This window comes from Quercus lobata, chromosome 8 (assembly GCF_001633185.2).
Source record: "Quercus lobata isolate SW786 chromosome 8, ValleyOak3.0 Primary Assembly, whole genome shotgun sequence".
Lineage (NCBI taxonomy): Eukaryota > Viridiplantae > Streptophyta > Magnoliopsida > Fagales > Fagaceae > Quercus > Quercus lobata.
Genome location: NC_044911.1, coordinates 6,846,730 through 6,868,300, shown reverse-complemented (window position 1 = coordinate 6,868,300; position 21,571 = coordinate 6,846,730). Strand labels below are relative to the sequence as shown.

At 33.4% G+C, this 21,571-nt stretch overlaps 2 protein-coding genes across 4 annotated transcripts; one reads left to right on the top strand and one right to left on the bottom strand.

The window, feature by feature from the left end:
* Window positions 1-972: 972 nt before the first annotated feature.
* Window positions 973-5,795, bottom strand: LOC115958262 (uncharacterized membrane protein YuiD-like). Of its 2 annotated transcripts, none has more exons than XM_031076671.1 (5): window positions 5,379-5,795; window positions 3,413-3,577; window positions 2,797-2,847; window positions 2,466-2,558; window positions 973-1,420 (listed from the first exon to the last, which is right to left on the bottom strand). In XM_031076671.1, exons 2-5 carry the CDS (start codon window positions 3,575-3,577, stop codon window positions 1,361-1,363), a joined length of 369 nt encoding a protein of 122 aa, XP_030932531.1. In that variant the 5' UTR covers window positions 5,379-5,795; the 3' UTR covers window positions 973-1,360. The 2 variants fall into 2 exon arrangements, with proteins under 2 accessions (XP_030932531.1, XP_030932530.1); XM_031076670.1 differs by having other exon boundaries at window positions 3,413-3,569; window positions 5,379-5,598.
* A 3,077-nt stretch (window positions 5,796-8,872) lies between these two features.
* Window positions 8,873-14,581, top strand: LOC115958392 (prohibitin-1, mitochondrial-like). Of its 2 annotated transcripts, XM_031076807.1 has the most exons (7): window positions 8,873-8,966; window positions 9,682-9,862; window positions 10,215-10,331; window positions 12,052-12,222; window positions 12,454-12,666; window positions 13,025-13,228; window positions 14,097-14,581. In XM_031076807.1, the coding sequence occupies exons 2-6, from the start codon at window positions 9,686-9,688 to the stop codon at window positions 13,217-13,219; spliced, it is 873 nt and encodes a 290-aa protein (XP_030932667.1). In that variant the 5' UTR covers window positions 8,873-8,966; window positions 9,682-9,685; the 3' UTR covers window positions 13,220-13,228; window positions 14,097-14,581. The 2 variants fall into 2 exon arrangements, with proteins under 2 accessions (XP_030932667.1, XP_030932666.1); XM_031076806.1 differs by lacking the exon at window positions 14,097-14,581 and having other exon boundaries at window positions 13,025-13,543.
* The last annotated feature ends 6,990 nt before the right edge of the window (window positions 14,582-21,571 follow it).

The window sequence follows — 21,571 nt, the reverse complement described above, 5'->3', positions numbered from 1 at the left end:
TAGATTTTTTTTTTTTTTTTTTTAATCTAATTGATGCTATTTTGTAGGGTTCAAAGAAATTTGCTACAAAAGAAAGAAAAATAAATAAATAAAAGAACTTTCATATTGTTATAAGCCAAGATGCACCTGTCCCACGAGGCTACTGACCTACTTTTGATGTTATTTTTAGGCATGTTGCAAGACACAGAAGATAATACTGGATCCTTGTTATTCTTTGTTGACTGCGACTGCAAAACAATCAGAGACCTTCATTTGCCTCAATTTAAAGCATTCCACCCATCCACCGACATTTTTTAATGTAGAGACAGTTGATGGGTGTTAATGCATTTACTACTCCTCTTGTCTCTTCTCCTCAACAACTTTGGAACCGACCCCACCTACCCAGGCCCATTAAAAAAAAAAAAAAAAAAAAAAAAAAAAAAAAAGGATACAGATGGAATTCAAGTCAGATTCATTTGTGATATCAGGATTGACATAAACTATTTCCCAAGATGTATACACATTGAATAAAATTAAATAACACAATTCAGATGTATACAAGTTAATTGTTGAGTTAAATAGCATGCCTCTAATTTTTTAATCAACCTGTTGAATTAAAAACTCAGTCTCACTTGCTCAATACTATCTTCATTGATTTAAAAATGTGCCATTAGAGTTTAGTTTGATTGCTACTAGAATTCATTCTCCCTTATGAGATCCCTTTAACACAACTGGTAAAGTCTCTTGTCATTTGAATAAAAACTGAAATTCAAACCTCACCTACACCAAAAACTAATTATTGTCTTAGTCTTATGATACAGTCTATTTATCGTACCTCTCATTAAAAAGTAATTAATAATTTTTCTTTTAAATCTTCCTTGTAAACTCAAAACTGTCGTGAGAATTGAGTAAAAACGAAGTAGCCTATCTTAAAGATTCATCAGAAACAGATATTTCATATTACTATATTAGTACTTCAGAAGAACAAACATGTGGAGCTTTTACCAAGAGCCTTGTAGAGTTATTGCTTAGTAGCATCGTCCAACTCTCCCCTGGAAAAGAACAAATCTCCTTCCCCCAATTATAACGAAAATAAAAACTGCGGAGCTTTTGGTAAGAATTGTTAATCCAGGACCATTATAGAAGATAGTTGAACATTTTAGACCAATAACAAGGAATTAATTACATCTAACATTAAGCCACTCGTATGAAGACTAGTATGCATACATCAAATTAAGAATCACTATAGTCTCAACTCTGAAACCTCTCTTTCCAAATCCAAATCTCAATGCAGAAAAGCTTCTGACCACATTGAAAGCTTGCCAGCTTGGTAATTGTTGACTAGAATGACCAAAATATTGCCATTCACTATATCATCCCCTTAACTAGAACCTCTCATGAGGAGCGCTACCACACATCCCAATATAGCACCTGCAACAACCTACAGAAATACCAACAGAACAATATTCTTTTAGAGTTATATCATTAGTATAACAAGTTTTTAGTCATTTTGATCAAGGAAAAAAAATCACACAAAAACAAACAGATCATTCACTCTCAAGTCTCATGTTTCAAACCATGAGATTGAGCATGCAAATGGTGTGTGTATGATCAACTTTAAGGACGAATGACTTCAAATAGAACATTTATGCCTTGACTATCAAAAGGAATTCTGGCAACCTTTTTGTCTTCAACAAAAAATGCAATTGCACTATGGACGTAAAAGGAACAAGTACCAGGCTACCAGCTACAGCTATGAAGAGGTTAAAACAGGCCATTTTGTTGGCGTGAGAACTACATTATCAGCTTCACTTGTTCCCATTAGAATGGACATATAATAGACACCTCTTGAGATCAATAGACTTTGCAAGGCAAAACATTGATTCTCAAAGTAGCTTCCTACCACTAATATGATTATAATTGAAGCAACAACTTCGAGAAAAAAATAGATCAATAGCTGCAAGAGTAAATAAATAGGTTTTCATCCATTGAGAAAATATTATAAAAAAATAAATAAAAAATAAAAAGGAATAAAACAATTTTTTTTTTTAATTATTTTCACCTAAGGTATTAATACATTAACATCAATGGTAAGTTTTGTCACTTATGTCAAAGAAATTAAATAGGTAAGATCTCCATGCCTTGAGAAGTATAGAACATCATAACAAGATCTTTCTTTAACGGTATTTTGATCTATGGAGAAGTATAGAATACAAGATCTTTCTGTGTTATAGTCTTATAGAATACAAAGTGTAATGAGTCTTAGCATTTGCACCACCAAAGGTGGACTTCCCTCTTTAGAATAGACAAACTTCAAACCATTTTCCCGCCCCTTTTTGTTTTTCATTATAGAAATTTCAATCCATATGCTAATAATATTCTGATCATTTGATCAAGCATTCAAGTCTATGTATTTGACATGAGGACAACAGAAACAATTATATCTGTATAAATAATTAAATATAGACCAAAGAAGAGCAACAGACCTGAAGCGGGGTATGACCAAGTGAATCTCGTAAAGGTCTAACATTAGAGACAGGGTGTTCAGGAGGCAGCTCACACACAATTTGATTTAGTAACTGAAATAAGCAACATACAAAATAAAATTAGCAAGGTTCCATAACAAAAACTAGCGCCAAATGCCATTATGCAAAACAAAAGAAACAGGGTAATATAGAGCCAATGATAAACATGACTGATGTTGATATAATCCAAAGGTATCCAACAATATGTAACAAATTCCTCTTTATTTATTGCTAAGGCAATATAGACTATATGCAAGTAACAAAGTACGCTGCTAGCAATATATGATCTTACTTCAGCTTGGCGACCAGCATGAAGTCTAACTCCAGTAGCATCATACATTACCTGCAAGGAGCCATCAATATTAATCTAGGCAGCCCAATCCCATGTAAGTTTATAGATATTGATAATAAAATAGGGATACAAACTAAAACAAGGAATGTTGTTATACAATGATTAATTGGACAAAATAACCAGAAGCTCCAGTCCCAAGGAGTCCACATGATAGCTAATAAATTTTCTTGAAGAATAATAGGCAACCATTCAATTTTTATACGAGGCTAATCAGTGACACCTAAATGATGTAAGTCCCTTATGCAAGTAAAAGCAACCACTTCACAAGTTTAGCATTGAACCTAGTACCATAAATAAATCCTTCTGTGAAAAACTTGATAGATGCTCCATAAAAAGGACTTCAATAACCCAAAAACCTAATAGAAGTTCTTCATTCATGGTACCAGCAGTAAACTCTGACATAATAATAACAAAAAATAAATTACAAAAAGTAATAGTAAACTGCCTTACTTTCACTGCAAGCTTTTTGTACACGTGGGCAAAGACTAAAGTAATCATAAGTGAGCATGCTGACACAAACAAAAGAATGAACAAGACCTGGTTAACAAGTACATACAACGCATGCCAAGACCACCGCAACAGCAAATGCTGGTCCTCCCATTCCTTCTTGCAAGCCAATAGCAACTGCAAGAGATGTTACAGTTGCTGAATGTGACGAGGGCATTCCACCTGACCCAAGCATCCTTCGAGAATCCCATCTCTTTTCCTTGTACCTGCACATCTAGGATGATACCTTGAAAGATTAGGCAAAAATTCATTCATGATATGGGGAAATAAGCAAAAAAAAAAAAAAAAAAACTAGTACAAATTAAAATTCACAAACAGCATTTCATTTATTAATTATTATCAATTAAAATGGTACATGTGTAAACAGGATGTGTACATAATAAAATACACCAACATTAAGCACAAAATGAACAACTATCAAGCATCTCAAACATGTTAGCAAAAGTGTAAAGAGGAACGACTCATCCACCCAAATAAAGATTTGAGGAAGGAAAGGTTGAGATCTATTACAGACTTTTCACATCCTTTAAAGGTCCTAACATTTCTCTCACACCACAAGAGATAGTGAGGGATCGCGATCCAAATCACACTATTGTTGCACTACAACCAAACTTGCCTTGTCAACTTGCAAAAAGCTCCAAACACACCCCTCGACATAACCCACAAGACCCCAAATAAAATGAACACCATACTCCAAAGCTCTTGAGCAACAAGTCATTGAAGAAGCAGATGTTTTATAGTTTTCCCAGCCAACTTATACATGACTTATACATGCAACACAATTACCTGCCGCCTCCATCAATAGTAGGATTTTCCTCAAAGCCACGGTCCAAAGAAAAAATGTCACCTTAGTTGGGACTTTAGGCTTCCACAAACTTTTCCACAGGAAGGAAGACCAGGTTGAAGGATTTAATAGTTTATAAAGGATTTGACTTCAAACATGTTCCTTGAAGATGGATTCCAACAAAGTGTATCAAGTCTATTACAGCTCATCGGACTGGAATAAATGAGATCCATGAAAGTTACCACGGATTCCAGCTCCCAATCCTGAATTGTTCTGACAAAATTGATGTCCCAGTGATGGGTCTCCCCATAAATGATTAAATGGTCCAGCACTTATGCCTCTGTATCATGTGCTATTCAAAATAATTCTGGGAATCTCTCCCTCAACGGCTGCCCCCTACTTCATGGTTCAAATCTCACCTCCCTCTCCCCCACTATCTACCTATCAGAAAAAAGCTATCCCATCCTGCCATTGTGTGAGGCTCACCACATTCAGCCCTTGAAACCATTTGAACACTAACCCCCACACTCTGCCGTATTTTTGGTCCACCACCCTCTGCCTAAAGCCTCACTTTTTCTAGCACTTATACCCAACTTATATTTTAAGCAAAATAAGCCAATGACAAGAAGCTATTCCAAACGGACCACAGAGAGTTCAAATATCAGTTTTCACCAAAATTCCTATATAATCCAGGAAAACAAAGATTGCCCACTAACACCCACCAAGAATGTACTAATACACAAGAATTAAAACCGAGGTTCCCCCTTACTTTCTTAGGATCCAAACTATTCCTCTGCCGAGAGAGTGACCAAATTTCAGTGACAACTGAGAACCCAAATATTTACTAAATTTGTATATAATCTAGCAAAAGCAAGAATCCCCATTAACACCCACCCACACACAAAGCAATACACAACAATCAATAAAGGGTTTATTTTTTGTCTTTCCCTTGATTTTTTGAGGACCCAAACTATTCCTCTACACACAGAGAGGCTCCAAATTCAGTGAGAGGCTAGATATTGACTAAAAATCTTAGATAATCCAACAAAACTGCAAAAGAGAAAGTACCCATGAAGACAAACAAACAAAGCAATCTACAGTAGTAATAAAAAATGGGTTTTTTTTTTTTTTTTTTTCAATTTCCCTTTTTTCTTTTCAATTACTTTTTTGAGGACCCAATTATGGTTGTACAGAAAAAAATTGGGAGAGAGAGAGAGGGTATCAGTATTACCAGGTGGTGAAGAGCTTGAGAAACTGGGCGAGAGCGCAGGAGAGGAAAGCGGTGAGGAGAGGAAGGTTGGAGGGGATCATGGACGGCTCCGATCTGACTCTCGAAGACGCATCTGCGGCTGTCATCACTTCGTCCATTTCCAACCAAAAAAAAAAAAACACACAGAGAGACAGAGACAGAGACAGAGACAGAGACAAAATAATTACAGTTGGATGAAAATGTTAATGTGAGAGAGAAAAAGGTGTTGTTTTTGCAAAGCAAACTCAGCAAAGAGAGAGAATAAACTAATCGAAATTGGCAAAGAAAGATGCAGAACTCCGAAGGGTTTATTGGTGGAGCCGCGTCAGATAGTGCGTCGCCAAGAGGGTTTCCAGTTGGAGACGCATAAATTGTTCGTGATTCGTCAACATTTATCTTATTATTATTTTATCAACCAAAAAAAGAAAAAAAAAAACATATCTTATTATTATTTTTTAAGATCGTGATTCCTTACAACGTCAATAACTTTATCACAGTTCACACCACATGGTCCATTTCTCTTTCTTGTCCGCATTTCCTTTTCGTTTTTAAATTTGGAAAAGCCGAAATCTTAAGACATAATTAAAGTAAAGGGTCATGTCCCATCAACAGAAAAGAAAAGGTTAGTGTTGACGGGTACACAAACAACTGTTAATATACCATTTTAAAAAAATTTTAACACAATTTTTTCAATAAAAGTAATGAATATTTGAACTCAGCTTGACAATAAAAGTAAAATGTTCAAGTTCGAGCGTAGTATCAAGCTTAAACTTAAGCTCAATATCAAACATTTGTGCTTAAGATCTACCATAAGTACATTATCAAGCTCATTTGGTTTGGACAAATGGTTTTAATTCTCAATTAATTGAAGTCTTATTACCTGTTTAGGAATAGTTTATAAGCTAGCTTTCTGCTTTTTAAAACCTCACTTTTTCATTTTCTTTTTTTCTCACTTTTAAAGAATAAAAATATATTTTAGCACACTTTTAGGGAAAAAAAAATCAGCAAAAAACTAAATAAGTTGTTCCTAAACGAATAAAGTAAGACACAAGTTTATATGTCAAACCATATCAAACTTATTACCAAATTCATAAATAAGTATAGGCTTAGCTTACTTTTTATCAAGTCATATTATTCATGAGTCCATTCATGAACTTTTTTTGAGAGAGGCTTGGGCTCGGCTCGTTTATTTGTTTGTTTATAAACTAACAAATATGAACAAGTTTTTTATTAAACTAAGTTCAAGTTTTATAAACAATTTAGTTCATTTATAGCCTATTGGGAGTAAGAAATGCCTCAACATCTTCCAATAATTGGCTCACAACAAAAAAAAGTAGAAGATTCACAACTCTTAATTCCCACTTTGGCTAGCAAATCAGCCAGATGGTTTCCTTCATGGTGGGTGTGATAGAATTGTGCCTCCACAAAAAACCGAAGTAGCAACCAGTGGTCAAAATCCAGGATATTGTAAGGGTGACAATTTAAACCCAAGTTAGTAGTACAATTGGTGGTGAGAAGATCCCCCCAACAACTTTGGCATCTAATTCTACACTAATTTACATTTTGACATGTAATTCTACACTAATTTTGGAAATTTCAAAGTTAAATGCTAAACTGAGTTCATCTCTGAGGGCCAAAAATTATGCCATAATAAAAGAGAACTTGTGAGGCCAATATTTTTAAAAAACATTTAACTCAGGTTCTCTATACCTCCAGCAGTAGCAAGCCGTGAGTTTCATAAAATAGATCTATATGTGTTCAGTTTATGAAATCTTGTCAGAGGAGGTTTCTTAGTTCATAGTAATTCTAAGAATGCTCCCTTATAGGAGGAAGTTAGTATAAAAAGTGGAACTTATTGGTTAAGGTTTTGAATTTTTCAAAGATGGTTTTTTTCTTCAAAAGGTTGGCCCTAAAAAACAGTTTTCTTTCAAGTTGACTAGATTTATCCATGATTTTGAAACCAAACCTTTCAAAAAACCAAAAAAATCAGAGGTTCAAAATTTTTGAGGTTGGAACAAGGTTCAATCAAAGTTAAACCGTGACGTGTTATTTAATTAATTCTTTTTTAATTTGATACTTAAATTGTATTTATATATATTAATTTCTCCTTTCCTACCAACAAAATGTGTGTGGCCCAATGTTTTGGGCTTTGGACATGCTTATTTCCTTGTTGGGAGCAAGTTCAAGCCTAGACTCATCCATTTTAGTAGCCAACCACCGCTAATGCTGCAACTGGTCGCCAGTCATGAATTTTTTAATCTAAACTTCTCTCCCCTTAAAAAAAAAAAAAAAAAAGGTTTTCATATCATTTTCAAGAATGCAACAAAATACTTGAAAATGTTTTTTAAATCATTTTTAAGAATGCAACCAAACACTTGAAAATATCTAATATTCCTTAAAATAATTTACGGATAGGAAATATTTTTCATCGAAACAAATGAAACTCTAGACATAACGTAAATTGGTGTCTTGGAAAAATAATAAAGATCAATCATCATGGAGCGGATTTATAGATTGAAAATCTACAGTATCCATCAAAAAAAAAAAAAAAGAAGACATAAGGTAGAAGTAGGGGTGTTTGCTGTGCGATGTGGTGTTGTTTTGGCAATTTTTAGCACTGTACTTTGCAATGGGGTTTAGCCAAAACCATAATTGCGCCGCACCTCATTTTTGCAGTCATATGTGCGGTGCGGTTTAGAGTTTAGCCAAAAACCATAACCGTACCGTACCTCATTTATGTGGTCACATATGTGGTGCGGTGCAGTGTATAAGATGTGATTTGAAACCGGTATATTTTCCAATTTTTGGGCATTTTCTGCCTAGCCCAAAACTATTTTTTTCCCTTTGTGTTGGGTTAAATTTTAAACTATTGAGCAATTTTTCTTTATTTTGGGTTGACTTTTCTAATTAACACTTGCTAGGATTATTAAACTTTTTTTTTTTTGAAAACTAGGGTCATTAAACTATTAATAATATATGTAATATTAAAAAAATAAATATATTAATATATAGAAAGGGTGCCATGCGCGGTTTCCTTTTATAAAACCGCAAATTGCACTACATTATGTAGTGTTGTGCATTGTTACTTGTAATGCAGTGTGATTATATCATTTTGCAAGCAGTTTTGGTGCAATTTTTGCGGTTTGGTGAACACACCTAAGTAGAAAAATTACAGATTATCATGGAATGGACACAAATTTTAAAAAAATTGAGGGTCCTATTAACAAGTACTCTTAGAGTATTTGTTAAATGACCATTTTAGAAAAATTTTGATACTACTTTCATGAAAAACCTAAATATTTAAAAAAAAATTCAGTTGATTTTTCATTTTCTTACAAAAAAAATTTCTAATATATATATATATATATATTTAAAAAAAAAAAAATAACATCCTTAAAACATCAAATAACTTAACTCAAAAATCAATTATGGACCCAATAAATGCCCGGCCCTGTAAGCCCAAAACCTCTATCCCCATACTCCTATTTCTTTTTAAGTGGCCCTTCGTTTATTTTTCTCGCTCTTAAACCCTAAACCCTCCTGTACTCATCTAGCGGTGAAGACTAGAAGGTATGGAGATCTATGAATCTCTCTCTCTCCCTATTTTTTCGTCTTTCTGGTCTCTGAGAAAGTTTAGGAAAAAGAAAGTAATCTATATTGTATTGTGTTTTTTGTATTTTCTGTTTATGTTGTGTTCAGTTTGGTTGCATAGAAAGTGTGGGAATAGAACGAAATCACACATTTTGGGCTCTGGGTTATAATGTATTAGATATTTCTTGACTTGGGTTTTTCATTTTCTGAGAAAAAATATCATTTTTCTGGGCAGCTAAATGATGGGGTTTCACCATTTTGAAATTGAATAGAATCTGCTTCTATGACTGACTGTGAATCTGTAATCTACTTGATATGAGTGTGAGTTTTAAATATCCTTTTAAGTAGAAAATGAAGTTGGGAAAACAAGTAAGAGTTGCCTGTTCGATTAAGAAAATTTGGATTTACTTCATGTGCTGACTAATAAAATGAGGGCATTTCGTGTCTACTGGAAACAAATAAGTTTTTTTTTTGGTAATCTATGTGTATTCTATTATGTTCATCTCGAGTTTCTTTTTTGTAGTTTTGTTGGTTTTCTATCGTTAACATGAATTCCATTCTTCTGAATTCATTGTTTATATACTTACATTTATATATATGGCTTCTAGTTGGATTTCCGGTTCCTGCTTATGATGGAAGGGTTGGTTGAACACTTTCATTTGATTTTCTGACTTTAACTATACTGAAATTGCAGGAACATGAATTTCAACAATGTTAAAGTTCCCAAGGTTCCAGGTGGTGGCGCAGCTTCTACTTTGCTTAAGTTGGGACTTCTTGGTGGGGTTGGCGTGTACGCAGCTGCCAACAGTCTCTATAATGTTGACGGAGGGCATCGAGCAATTGTGTTCAACCGTATAGGTGGTGTCAAAGATCAGGTCAATATGTTGCAATAGCTTTCTTGTACTCTAGGAATTGACTATTCACATCAGAACTGATTAACTTAAAATGTTTTGAAATGTCAATGTCAGCTAGTCATTTTGTATTAATTTAAGCAATTTTCTTTTGAGAATCAAGACAATTTTGCATCCACTGGAGCTTAAAATTGGATGCTCAAGTCAAATCAAATGTGATCTATAACATAGTGATGGCTTTATAATGTGATTGTTGAGCCCGGATAAAACTATTTTGTTCTCTTACCTTCATGAAATTCATATACCTTCCATCATTGTATATGTATATTTTCCCTTATTTTTCCAAATTTCTGGGTCTTAAATTCTGGTTATGCAGGTTTATGTTGAAGGGACACACATTATCATTCCATGGTTTGAGAGGCCAATCATCTATGATGTCCGTGCACGACCCCATCTAGTGGAGAGTACTTCAGGAAGCCGTGACCTCCAGATGGTAAATGCCTTTCTTGTTTCTGTTACAGAGAATTGCTCCAACTCTGTTGTTGATTAAATTCCCTCATGTTATGCATTCACGGCTGTGGTTTCCATAATTTACCCTCTTCTCTTAACCATTTGTATAATTTCTTTCTTCATTTTTCTTGATTTCATATATAAATTTAAGTTGGGGCATAAATGCTTTATTGTTCAGGATATTTTTAGCCATTCCTATCCAAAAAAATAAAAAATAAAAATTGAAAACATTGGAGTAGATCTACCCCAGGGGAATTAGTTATGTGTCATGAGAAACTGCAGGAATTCTATTCTTGTTGTTTTAAACTAAGTATTGAGGTGCCTCCTGTCATTTTTTCTTTCCAGTATGCTTAAAAGAAAGAATTACTGAGATTTTACTCTCTCTCTCTCTCTCTACGCATTGGATTTTCTTTTCCCTTTGCCTATCATTTTTTGTATGAATGTCTGCAATTATTTGAGTGTGCTTTGTTTTTGCCCCTTTGGGAGATCCGATTGACATTGGCTATAAGCATTGTTTTAGCTTTATATAATGTTAAGAACAAACTTCCTAAGTGAACAATGACCATGGGAACTAACTAGGTTTGCTTCACTGCAATATGAAAATAACTATATCATGACTATCTTTTCAGTTAAAAAAAAGGTTACAGGTTGAACACTTTGGGATATCATAGAGCTTGAAATGTGATTTTATCAAGCACTTAAATATAGCAACTGATATCACTCATAAGGTCTCAGTATCGATGCTATGTGATTTTTGTAGACTGTGTCATGATGAATCTTGTACATTACTTATCATGTTTCAATTATTTCTCCATTTGTATAGAAGATGTTAATTGCCAATATTGTAATGAATTCTAAGAACCCTTATTTGCTAGATCTTATTTTGTTTTTGTGAATTATTTTTCGAGGAGTTCGTTGAAATTATTTTTCATCAGTACTGGAAAAATGAGGGTGATGTTGCACTTAGATGCCTATATTACCATGATGTTATTTTTTCAGACATTGACTCACCATTTAGAGTGTGGATACCATTGTCTAAAACCATGTACCCAAAAGTTTGAAATTTTTATGTAAACCTCTTGTAGCACCTCTAGGAAACTTTTTGTATTCCTGATCCTTTGTGATTGTTCTGATGTTTGTTTTTTTCTTCTCTCTCTTTCTTCCACGGATTTTTTCTGGATGTTAATGCTTACTTTGCCTTAATGATGTATTATGGATAGTATCAAGTTATGGGGTTGGTTGTCACACTTGTCAATTCTTCTAGTGATGTTTGAATCCTGTATGGGTTCTAGACTTGCCTCCCTGTATGTCTTGTAGTTTGTTTACTGCTTCAGTAATCTCAAAAAGTTAAAGAGTTAACACGAATTTGTTGATCTCCACTCCCCCCCCTCCCCCCCCCCCCCCCACCCCCCACCAAAGAGAGAGAGAGAGAGAAGATGAGATGCGCTCTTCTCCTCAGCTCCTCCCTATTTTTTGTGGAGTTTTCTGTACTCACATACAGATACAGTTGAAGCAGTTCTATGCCCAAAAATGCCTTCATGGTTAAGGCTGAAGAGTTTATATAGGATGTTGATGTTCTGATGGCTGTTATAATATTGTTTCTGCAAGGTTAAATTTGTGTGCTCAAATTTAATACTTGTGTGATCACAATCTGTCATATATTCTGATTTTTACATAACATGTATCTTGGTTTCACTTTATAGGTGAAAATCGGTCTTCGAGTTCTTACCCGTCCTGTGCCAAATCAGTTACCTACAATTTATCGAACCCTTGGTGAGAATTTTAATGAAAGGGTCCTGCCTTCAATTATTCATGAAACTCTGAAAGCTGTGGTTGCAAGGTATAATGCCAGCCAGCTCATTACTCAGAGAGAGGTTAGCAGCAAGGCCTATACTTTTTCACAGTTTGATTTTGCACTCCAATTCTTTATTTAAATACTGAAAGTAGTGAAAATCACCAATGGTTTGGACTTCATTTTGCATCCTTCCTGGTTAGGATTAAGTTCAATGGGCAATGGAAAGTGTTTGTGCAGATGTTCTGTTTTGCATATTTTTATCATATGGATCATTTGCTTAATCCTGATGCTTCTGACCTTTTCTTTCTAGGCTGTTAGTAGGGAAATACGGGAAGTTTTAGTAGCTCGAGCAGCCAAATTCAATATTGCACTGGATGATGTGTCAATTACGAGTTTAACTTTCGGGAAGGAATTTACAGCTGCTATTGAAGCCAAACAGGTAGCTGCACAAGAAGCTGAGAGGGCTAAATTTATTGTGGAGAAGGCTGAACAAGACAAGAGAAGTGCTATTATCAGAGCTCAGGTAACATAGAACAAATTCTTAATCCTCAAATTTAGATACTGATATTAAATTGGATTTATGTTACTGCATACCTGTGTTTGCTCTTAACTGTTTATGAACCTTTTATAGAAAGAACTTGGTGTTTTCCCTGCTCAACATTTTTGCCCATGATATCATTGCTAGTAGAACTAATTTGGAAATATGGCAGTGGGAAATAGTGTGGGAAAAACGGGAATCATGTCATTGCTAATCTGTAATTTTTTTATTAAGTGTCATTGCTAATCTGTAATTAAAAAGCATTGGTGTCTTTTATGGATTTAGTGTTGCATTCTGGATGATGTAAATGTCTCACTTAATTTTCTTCTCCCGCCAATATTAGGGTGAAGCCAAGAGTGCCCAGCTGATTGGTCAAGCTATCGCCAACAATCCAGCATTTACCACTTTAAGGAAGATCGAAGCTGCGAGAGAAATTGCTCATACTGTCTCAAATTCAGCCAACAAAGTTTTCCTTGATTCAAGTGATCTGTTGCTGAACCTTCAAGAGATGAATTTAGATCCCAAGGGGAAGAAATAGGCATTTCAGGTTGCAATAATAGTATCATCCCTATCTTTTTGTTTGTCACCTGATCAACTGTGTAGATATTTCCTCAAAAAGTGAGATGTCAACAAATTAAATGGCTATTTTGCTTTAATGGACCATGTGAAACAATGAATTCTGTTGGCTCATCAAATTGCCAGCAACAGATAGCCACATCTCCTTTCGGATCTCTTGGAAATGTTTTCCTTGAGAAACACTAAATTGTTGCATTCTTTATGAATGTCTCTATGGACCAAGTCTCTTTGTTTTGTCATAAAACAGCAGTTATATTTAAATTTTTACACCTTTTTCTTCTCTGAATTCCTTTGTTTGCTGGATATTGCATATATTTTGATGATCGAACAGTTTACTCAACTATTTGATGCGCCAGATGTCTAGATTTCGGTTACTTATAATAATAATAATAAAAAGCAGGTGTAGATTTCATGAATAATTTATACAAGATCAGCATCAAGTATATTTGTTTGTAGCTTAAACTTTTGTTTCCTTTTGAGTGGCATGTGAATCACGTGGTGGATTTAAAGTATAACCTCCAGATTGAGTCTGGATTTGTGGACCAGCAGTGTGTTGGACTGCAATTTGCAATTCATGTGTTTGCAAGCATGTTACTATGACAATTGGAGAATGTGCCCTGGGCACAATTTAGGCCTTTTCTTTTTCTATGGATGAAACTGTAGGTGAAGTATACACAGAATATAATCCCAGGTCAAGTGGTGCTGTTGGCCAGTGGCCAGAGTGGATGCCCCATTGATCCAATACCAACAAGTGACCCATATTTGGCCATTTGCCTTTTGCCTTATCCTAATCTAGCTTACTTGTATATAACTCTTAAATTGCTCTTATGTTTTTGCAGTAATGTTGTTCAATGACATGGGTGGTCTGAAGTCTGAAATTGGCTGGACTGGATGGACGGTGTTTGTAATACACCTCTGGTTCAAACAAATAGTTGCCCTATAGCTTTTTAGTAATCAGGCTCATGTGTTGCTTTGGTAAATGAGAAGGTGGAAATGGTTGGTCCAATTGAGAGAAGGATTACTGAAGTCAGACTCGTTTACAATGTACCTGGTGAAATTGTGAGGATGGCTTTGGGTTGGCCCCAAGGATTATATGATAATAATGCTCGAGCCCACCCTGATTATATGATCTGCCTAAAGTTATGGTAATTGTGGAACTTTTGATTAAGTTCATTGAGATGTTTTATCATTTAATCAGATACATGTGACTGAATACCCAACCTTAGGAAAAAATTCTTTGGTAAATTAGCATTTAGCAATAACTTCTTAAATACAAATAATTAGTACAAGAACCACACATGAAATGCTATGTTATCTTCACTCATCTAAGATGCAGGAACAAAGATCCAGAGCTCAAGTACCAATCCATTCAGTAAAATTTAGTCTAAATGATGAATTTTATTTTCATAAGCTAGATTAGAGTTCATTATTTGAGAAAGGAAGGTTTTAAAATGTAGAACACCCCATTATGCTGCTTAATATTCCTGTCTGAAATGTCAACAAATATAAGATGCATTTTATTATATAAGCGTATCAAGCCATGATTATATGTAAGAAAAAAGGTTGGGTGTTAAGTATGTAGAGCATTCTAGCTCATGTAAAATAGCATAAAGCCTAAAATATAGACAACGAATCCCAAAAATCATCCATATCAAATTATGAACAGGATATGCAAAATGGAATTTTGCTATGTGTTTGTGCAAATATACAAGTCTTGTAGTTGATGAAAAAAAAATTTTATTTTTATTATTTATTATTATTTCTTTGCACTTCTCGGGAGTGAATTGTATATGAAAAAAGAAACATGATTAAACAATTAAGGAAATGTGATGTTTTAATCAAAATAGAATATAAAATATGTAATCAGACATTGTTGTTTTTAAGAATGGTTATCTAAAATACAAAAAATAGATTTTTATTCTAAAAGAAACAGTAAATTTTGTATAAGTGGAAAGGGGAAGGAAAGTTCCAAAATATACCCAACTGCCAACTTTAAGGTATATTAGAGGATTAAATAACTTGCTGAGATTCACATGAAACTGAAAGGGCCTGCCACATGCCATTATGTGCTGCTCACCCATGTGAATATCTGTACCTAAATGGAAAGGTAGTGTCCTCGTGTATCAAAAAAAAAAAAAAAAGGTATTGTCCTCGGATACAGAGACTCATGTCCTTGAAGCCCCTTGTTTCATTTGGTTTTTGAAGCCAAAGGGTGTGAAAGGAACTGCTGCCTTTTGGAAACAACATATCTCAAGAGAAATGGTGTTGGCTATATCCTAGTGTCAGTCAGTATACAAACCTTATCTTGTTCCGGGGAAAACACCATGTATTTTCCTTCTCACATCAGTGTGAACCTCATATTTGTAAGGTCTATCCTCATGTAAGAGAGAGAGGGGATGCATACACCGAAAACACCTAATACCACCTACTTATTCAGAGCCCTTAAGGTTTTATTTATAAATAAGAAAAGTTTTAAGATAGAAAATAATGAAAAATGTAGGACATATCACATATCTCACCATATAATGGTGCTTTCAATCATACTGTCCTATATTTATGAGAGGTCCCTAATGCAGTTCCCATTGCAACAATGAAAGTGGTCCTAAATCCTTGATATTAAAGCTAATATGATGTCTTCAATCCGTTTTTCAATTAGCGAGATGGTTAAAAGTGGTCCTAGGGTGTTTAAGCTGATAAGTGGCCCTGAAGTTTTAAAAGCTATATTCTCAAAGAAGAAAATAAAAAACAAATGGACAAATTACAAATTACACCCTTAAAGTTTGGGAGTGTGTAAATTTTACACTTTAGAGTTTTAGAATTTGGATTTTACCCTCTGAAATTTGGGAGTTTTTGGATTTTACATCCTGAGATTTAAAATTTTGGATTTTACCTTCTAAAGTTTGAGAGTGTTTGGATTTTATTTACACCTCTAAATTCTGAAATTTCAGGATGTAAAATTCAAACACTGCTAAACTTTAAGGGTATAATTTATAATTTACTAAAAATAAATTATAAAGCTGTTAGAGATAAGTTTAAAACTATCAAATTATCAAAGAAAAAAAGAGTCATTTGTTCCTTCTTGGGGTCGATTTTGGAGTGGCAAATGGAAAATGAAGTTGTGCCAATCAACCTGGATTTGAAATGAAGAGAGTTGAGCCCACTATTCAGTTTAACGCAAAATCAACGATGAATAATTCGTATCTTTATTTAGTCACAAATAATAAAATGGAGAGAGAGAGAGAGAGGTATTTGTTCTAAAACATACACACAAAGCATTAAGATTAACTGCTTCTTATATTAAAAGATTAGGATTAAGTTGGAGAATAAGTATAATTGGTGGGTAGATAAATTTGATTAATGCATGAATTGTTGACAAGATTTTATAGCAGGTCTAGAACATGCCTAATCTCTCTAAAATAAGAATCGAAGTTTTTTGGTTGCTGGATATTTTAAAGAATGACAACCTTGAGCTCTGTTCTAATTTAGATATTAGGGCAACCTAGTTTTGCAATGATTTCAGGTAATTTGTTGACTAAATTTTCTTTGTCATGTGGGAAACTACTTCTAAGAGACTGGTTAAATTAAAATGGGAATATGTCAATAGGCATTTATTGAAGCCAACATGCTTCTCATGGCTTAAGAGCAATTCAACCGAGATTTCATTTAAATAAAGCAGATCAGTCTTATGTTTTTTCAAGTGTTTGTGGCCAACGCATAAACTTGTTTATGGGCTCATAGACATTACTAGTGTTCTCAACCTGCTTTGCAAAATTTACCACTTGAACACATAGTTAAGCCCGAAATAGACCTGCTTTTTACCCTCTTTATCACACTCCTTTAATTTCTCCATTGAATTACATGGGCTTGGCCATGTTCGAGGATGAAATAATACAAATAACGATAATGTGCCTAAAAAGAATTGGATCTTTAGAAAAAATGAGCATCAACATTCTTGAACTTTTTCTCAAACTATTTTTTTTTTTTAAATAAAAGTATACTTTTGGCCCTTTAAAGATTAAATTTGGTTTCATTTTTGTCATTTACTTTTCAAAAATTTTATTTTAACCCTTTATGTTTAATTATATTTTCATATTAGTCATGTTGTTCATTTTTATTAGTAATCTAGTGACACGTGACAATATATAGGTGATGTATCTTAATGAATAACACTTATTTAGAATCTAACAAATGGTTTTCTAACAATAATGGACTTGCGTGGGTGATGCATATTAATGGATGTCACTTATTTAGTATTTAATGATCAAATTGCTAACAAATTTAGACTTATATGGACTATGTGTCTTAATATATGACATTTATTTGACACTTATGGCTTAACGATCTAAATTATTAACATAATAGACAACAAAACCAATATAAAAACAGATCAAAGACAAAAGTCCAATATAAAAAATTTGAAATAAATAGTGAAAATGAAAACAGCTCCTAACTTTAAAAAGTTTATATTACACTTATTTTTATTAATAATGAATTTGATCCACAAGCAAAATAAAATTCAAGTTTTGTTGTTTGCATCCCCCTATCCATTTCCCAATATTTTAATGAATTCGGTCTAACTGCAAATCAGCAATTCAGCAAAATTAATTATCTTGAAATCTTAACTTTTGTGGTTTAAAAGACTTATGTATAGTAATAACCATTAAGTGCTTAAATTATCAACCAGATTTCCACCAAAAAAAAAATTGTCAACCAGATAGTGAAGCCTGACCGCAAAACCCACAGAGAGAGAGAGAGAGAGAGAGAGATTACACTATTTCTCTCATTCATGGCCTCGTGGTTGCTTGACATTTGTGAGGATCATGAATATGATGGATTAACAGGGTCCCTCTCAGTACCGAAAACTTTCGAAGCTATCTTCAAAATATTTTTGACTCGGTGAATCTGATGAGGTGGCCCGAAGTTTCCTCTGTCCCAGTATTGTCTGCCTATTCATGCTGCTGTACCTGCAGCCTGATTGGAAAATATCGAAATTTTCTTTTTTATCCTTAAAATACAAAAAATAAAAAAATACAAAAAAAATTATAAAAAAAAAAAACTTTATTTTTGAGAACCTGTGTGTGTTTTTGGGAACAAGATTATAAGCAAATATTTTGTTTTTATAATTTTGTTTTTTTAGTTTTTACCTACAGTTTCTAAAATTTCACTTTTTTAAAAATTAAATATACTTTAGCATATTTTTAACAAAAATTAAATAAATTGTTTTCAAACAGATATATGTGAAGTAAGTTTGGCTTTCGTTTATTTATTTATTTTTATTTTTTGCTTTTTATTTTTTTTTCAAATAATATAATTTTTAACTTTTTTAAAAAAAAGTTAGTTTTAGTTTTTCACTTTTTGTTGTATTTTTAACATAAAAGTTATAAAAAAAAAAAAAAAACTATATCTTTCGATAAATACTATACATATAAGCTACCAAAAAAAGAAAAAAAAAATTGATACCAAAATGTTTATATGCAATCTAAAGGCTTTTTTTTTTTTTTAGTTTAGTAATTATTGGAACAATGAGAGTTTAGAGTTCAAATCACAAATATTAGTCACTAAAAAGTTTTATAGTTGAATAATATGTCCTGCTTTCTATATTCATTATTTATTGAGTAATGCTTTAGACACAAACTATTTTACAACATTTTTACAAACTGCTGATGTGACTTTAATAATTTTCAAATAATCATTGATAAACATAAATGTGATGTTAGTGGTGGACTCATATTAGAACTAATAAAAATTTGTCACATCAATAATTTGTAAAAATATTGTAAAATAGTTTGTCACTGTAGCATTACTCTTATTTATTTACCAAAAATAAAATTTTGAACAAATTAAAATTTTAATGGTTTCTATTTAATATAGGTAAAGATTCAATATTAAGTTCTTTATTCAACAATAAGAATTTATCTTTAGAATTTGATAAGAATGTTTACTTTTTTTCTCATTGAAACAAACATACTAGAGTGGGATTTCTATATCATATTAAAACAAATATATACAATAAACATATTTAATTATTATTGTTAAGTGAATTTTAATTATTATTGCTTATAAAATTTTTATCAATTAGTTTATGTCTTTACTCTGTGCCATTCTTTTATTTAACAATTCAGCTCAATTTTGACAACTATTAGTTTTTTTGTAATTATGTTAAGAAAATTTTTGTTTTATTAACATTTTCTTTTGTTTTCACTCAATCATTCCCTTGTCCCACCCCCTTGTCTAATTTTTATTTATTTATTTAGAATCATCCATTGTCTAATTGTTTAGTTGTCTTTTAATGTTAACATTTACTAATTACTAATTGATTGACTAGCCCATGCCCCAACTTCCACTTAACAAATAAAAATTAAAAACAAATTCAAATTCAACCACTTCACTTGCAAATTCGATCAAAAGTATAAATTAATTGTAACCGGTGGGCCATGTGGTAGATCAATAGTGTTGTGGTAGTATTTTTGGTGGGTGCGATAGTGGATTGGTGGTGGTGGAATTTGTTCTAGTGGTGTGATCTGGTCTCTCTCTCTTCGTTAGATTTGGTGTTTTTGGTGTTTATGGTAGTGGTACAGTTTTGGTGGTGTATTCCGGTAGTTCTAGTGATTAGATCTAGCTTCTTTTGCTACTGTTTGATCTTTTTATTTTTATTGAAGTGATTTGTGATTTGGGTTCTTTGTGGAAGCTGAATGGATTTTGGCATTTGTTGGTGATTGTGGGTGTGCTTCCTTGTCGGGTTGTGCTGCCTTGCTGATTGTGGGTGTGCTGCCTTGCCAAGTTGTGCTGCATTGCTAGGTTATGGTTGTGCTCGGTGGTTGTAGAAATTGGGATTAAAAATGTGAAATGAAGGAAATAATATTTAATTCCTATATCAATAAAGTGTCAAGGCTAATGTGTGTGTAGAAAAATAATAGATAACTAAACTAAAAAAAAAAAATTAAAGTTTTTCATGTTAATTTAGCTAAAAATTTGAGGAGACTAATATGAATGCTTTTACTGTTAACATTTACTAACCAGTAACCACTGATTGACTGATGGGCTCATGCCCCAATCCCCACTTACAAATAACAAATTAAAAAACACATTCAAATTCAAACACTCCACTTGCATATTCGATCAAAAATTTTAATTGTTTGTAACTTTATTTACAAGAATAGATTGTTAAAACGATCATATTCAAGTTTATTTCAATTAGACTTGAACTTAAAAAAAATTTAGAGTTAGGGACTTAAGATGTTCAAAATTTTATTTTAGAGGGTCAAAACAGCTATATATATATATATATATACACAACACACACATGCTAGCTCAAGGGTTCATTTGAACCCCATGGATCAAAGTTAATGCCACCCTTGCTCTTTCCCAATATTTGACCCTTATTTTTTAAAATCCTCCCAATATTTGCCGTAAGCATACACTTTAAGAAAAAATGTACTAAAAACGTAATAAATTATTATAATATTTTCACAATAATTAAGACATCAATCTTTCCTTAGAGCATTAACATTGGAGAATGCTAATGCCATATCTAAGGGAAATTTGGCATTTGCAGTCTTAAAATCATCTGCATCAGAGAATTGTAAAGGTAAGTATTGCAAATTTTTTTGCAATACTACTACAATGCAATTCTAAAGATAGAATTGCACTGTAGCAGTATTGTAAAAAAAAAAAAATTAATATTTTATCTCTGACTCTCTCTCCTCTGTCTCTCATTATTTCTGTTATCTTCTCTTTCTTCCTTCTCTGTTTCTCCTTCTGCTCTCTCGTCTCTGAAGTTTCATCACCATCCCTTGGGTTTTGGATTTTGGAGGTTGGATCAGCGTGGATCGGCGAGCTGGGTTTGGATTGGTGGGCTGGGATTGGTTGATGGTGGGTTTGAAACGGTGGATCTGTTGATCGATGGGTTGATCATCGATAGCTTCGATGGTGGCTTCGGTGATGATTTTTTTTGAATGGGTTTGCTCTGGTGGTTCTGGTGATGATTTTTTTTGAATGGGTTTGCTCCGGTGATGATTTTTTTTAATGGGTTTGTGCCGGTGATGATTTTTTTGATCGGTGGCCTTAGTTTCAAATCGGCGACGTGGGTTTCAGATCGGTGGCTTGGGTTTGCTGATCGATGGCTTGGGTGGTGGGTGTGGTGGCCGTTGTTGGCTCCAACTGGTTTGTGTTTGTGTGTGGCTTTGTTGCTGGTTTGATGGTTTGTGTTTGTGTGTGTGTAGGTGTGGTGATGGGTTTAGATAGATTGATCGATGTATCATGGGTGTGTGTGTGTTGTGTGTTGAACCGGTGCTAGAGGTTGAGAGAGAGAGAG

Bases quoted from the DNA above. Each gene is read 5' to 3' on its own strand.
- LOC115958262 (XM_031076670.1), bottom strand. From the start codon at position 5,515: ATGGACGAAGTGATGACAGCCGCAGATGCGTCTTCGAGAGTCAGATCG. The intron at 3,570-5,378 runs GTAATACTGATA...CTAGATGTGCAG, and splicing joins CTCAAGCTCTTCACCACCTG to GTACAAGGAAAAGAGATGGG. The intron at 2,559-2,796 runs GTAAGATCATAT...TGCTTATTTCAG, and splicing joins ATGCTGGTCGCCAAGCTGAA to TTACTAAATCAAATTGTGTG.
- LOC115958392 (XM_031076807.1), top strand. From the start codon at position 9,686: ATGAATTTCAACAATGTTAAAGTTCCCAAGGTTCCAGGTGGTGGCGCA. The intron at 9,863-10,214 runs GTCAATATGTTG...CTGGTTATGCAG, and splicing joins TAGGTGGTGTCAAAGATCAG to GTTTATGTTGAAGGGACACA. The intron at 12,223-12,453 runs GTTAGCAGCAAG...TTTTCTTTCTAG, and splicing joins AGCTCATTACTCAGAGAGAG to GCTGTTAGTAGGGAAATACG.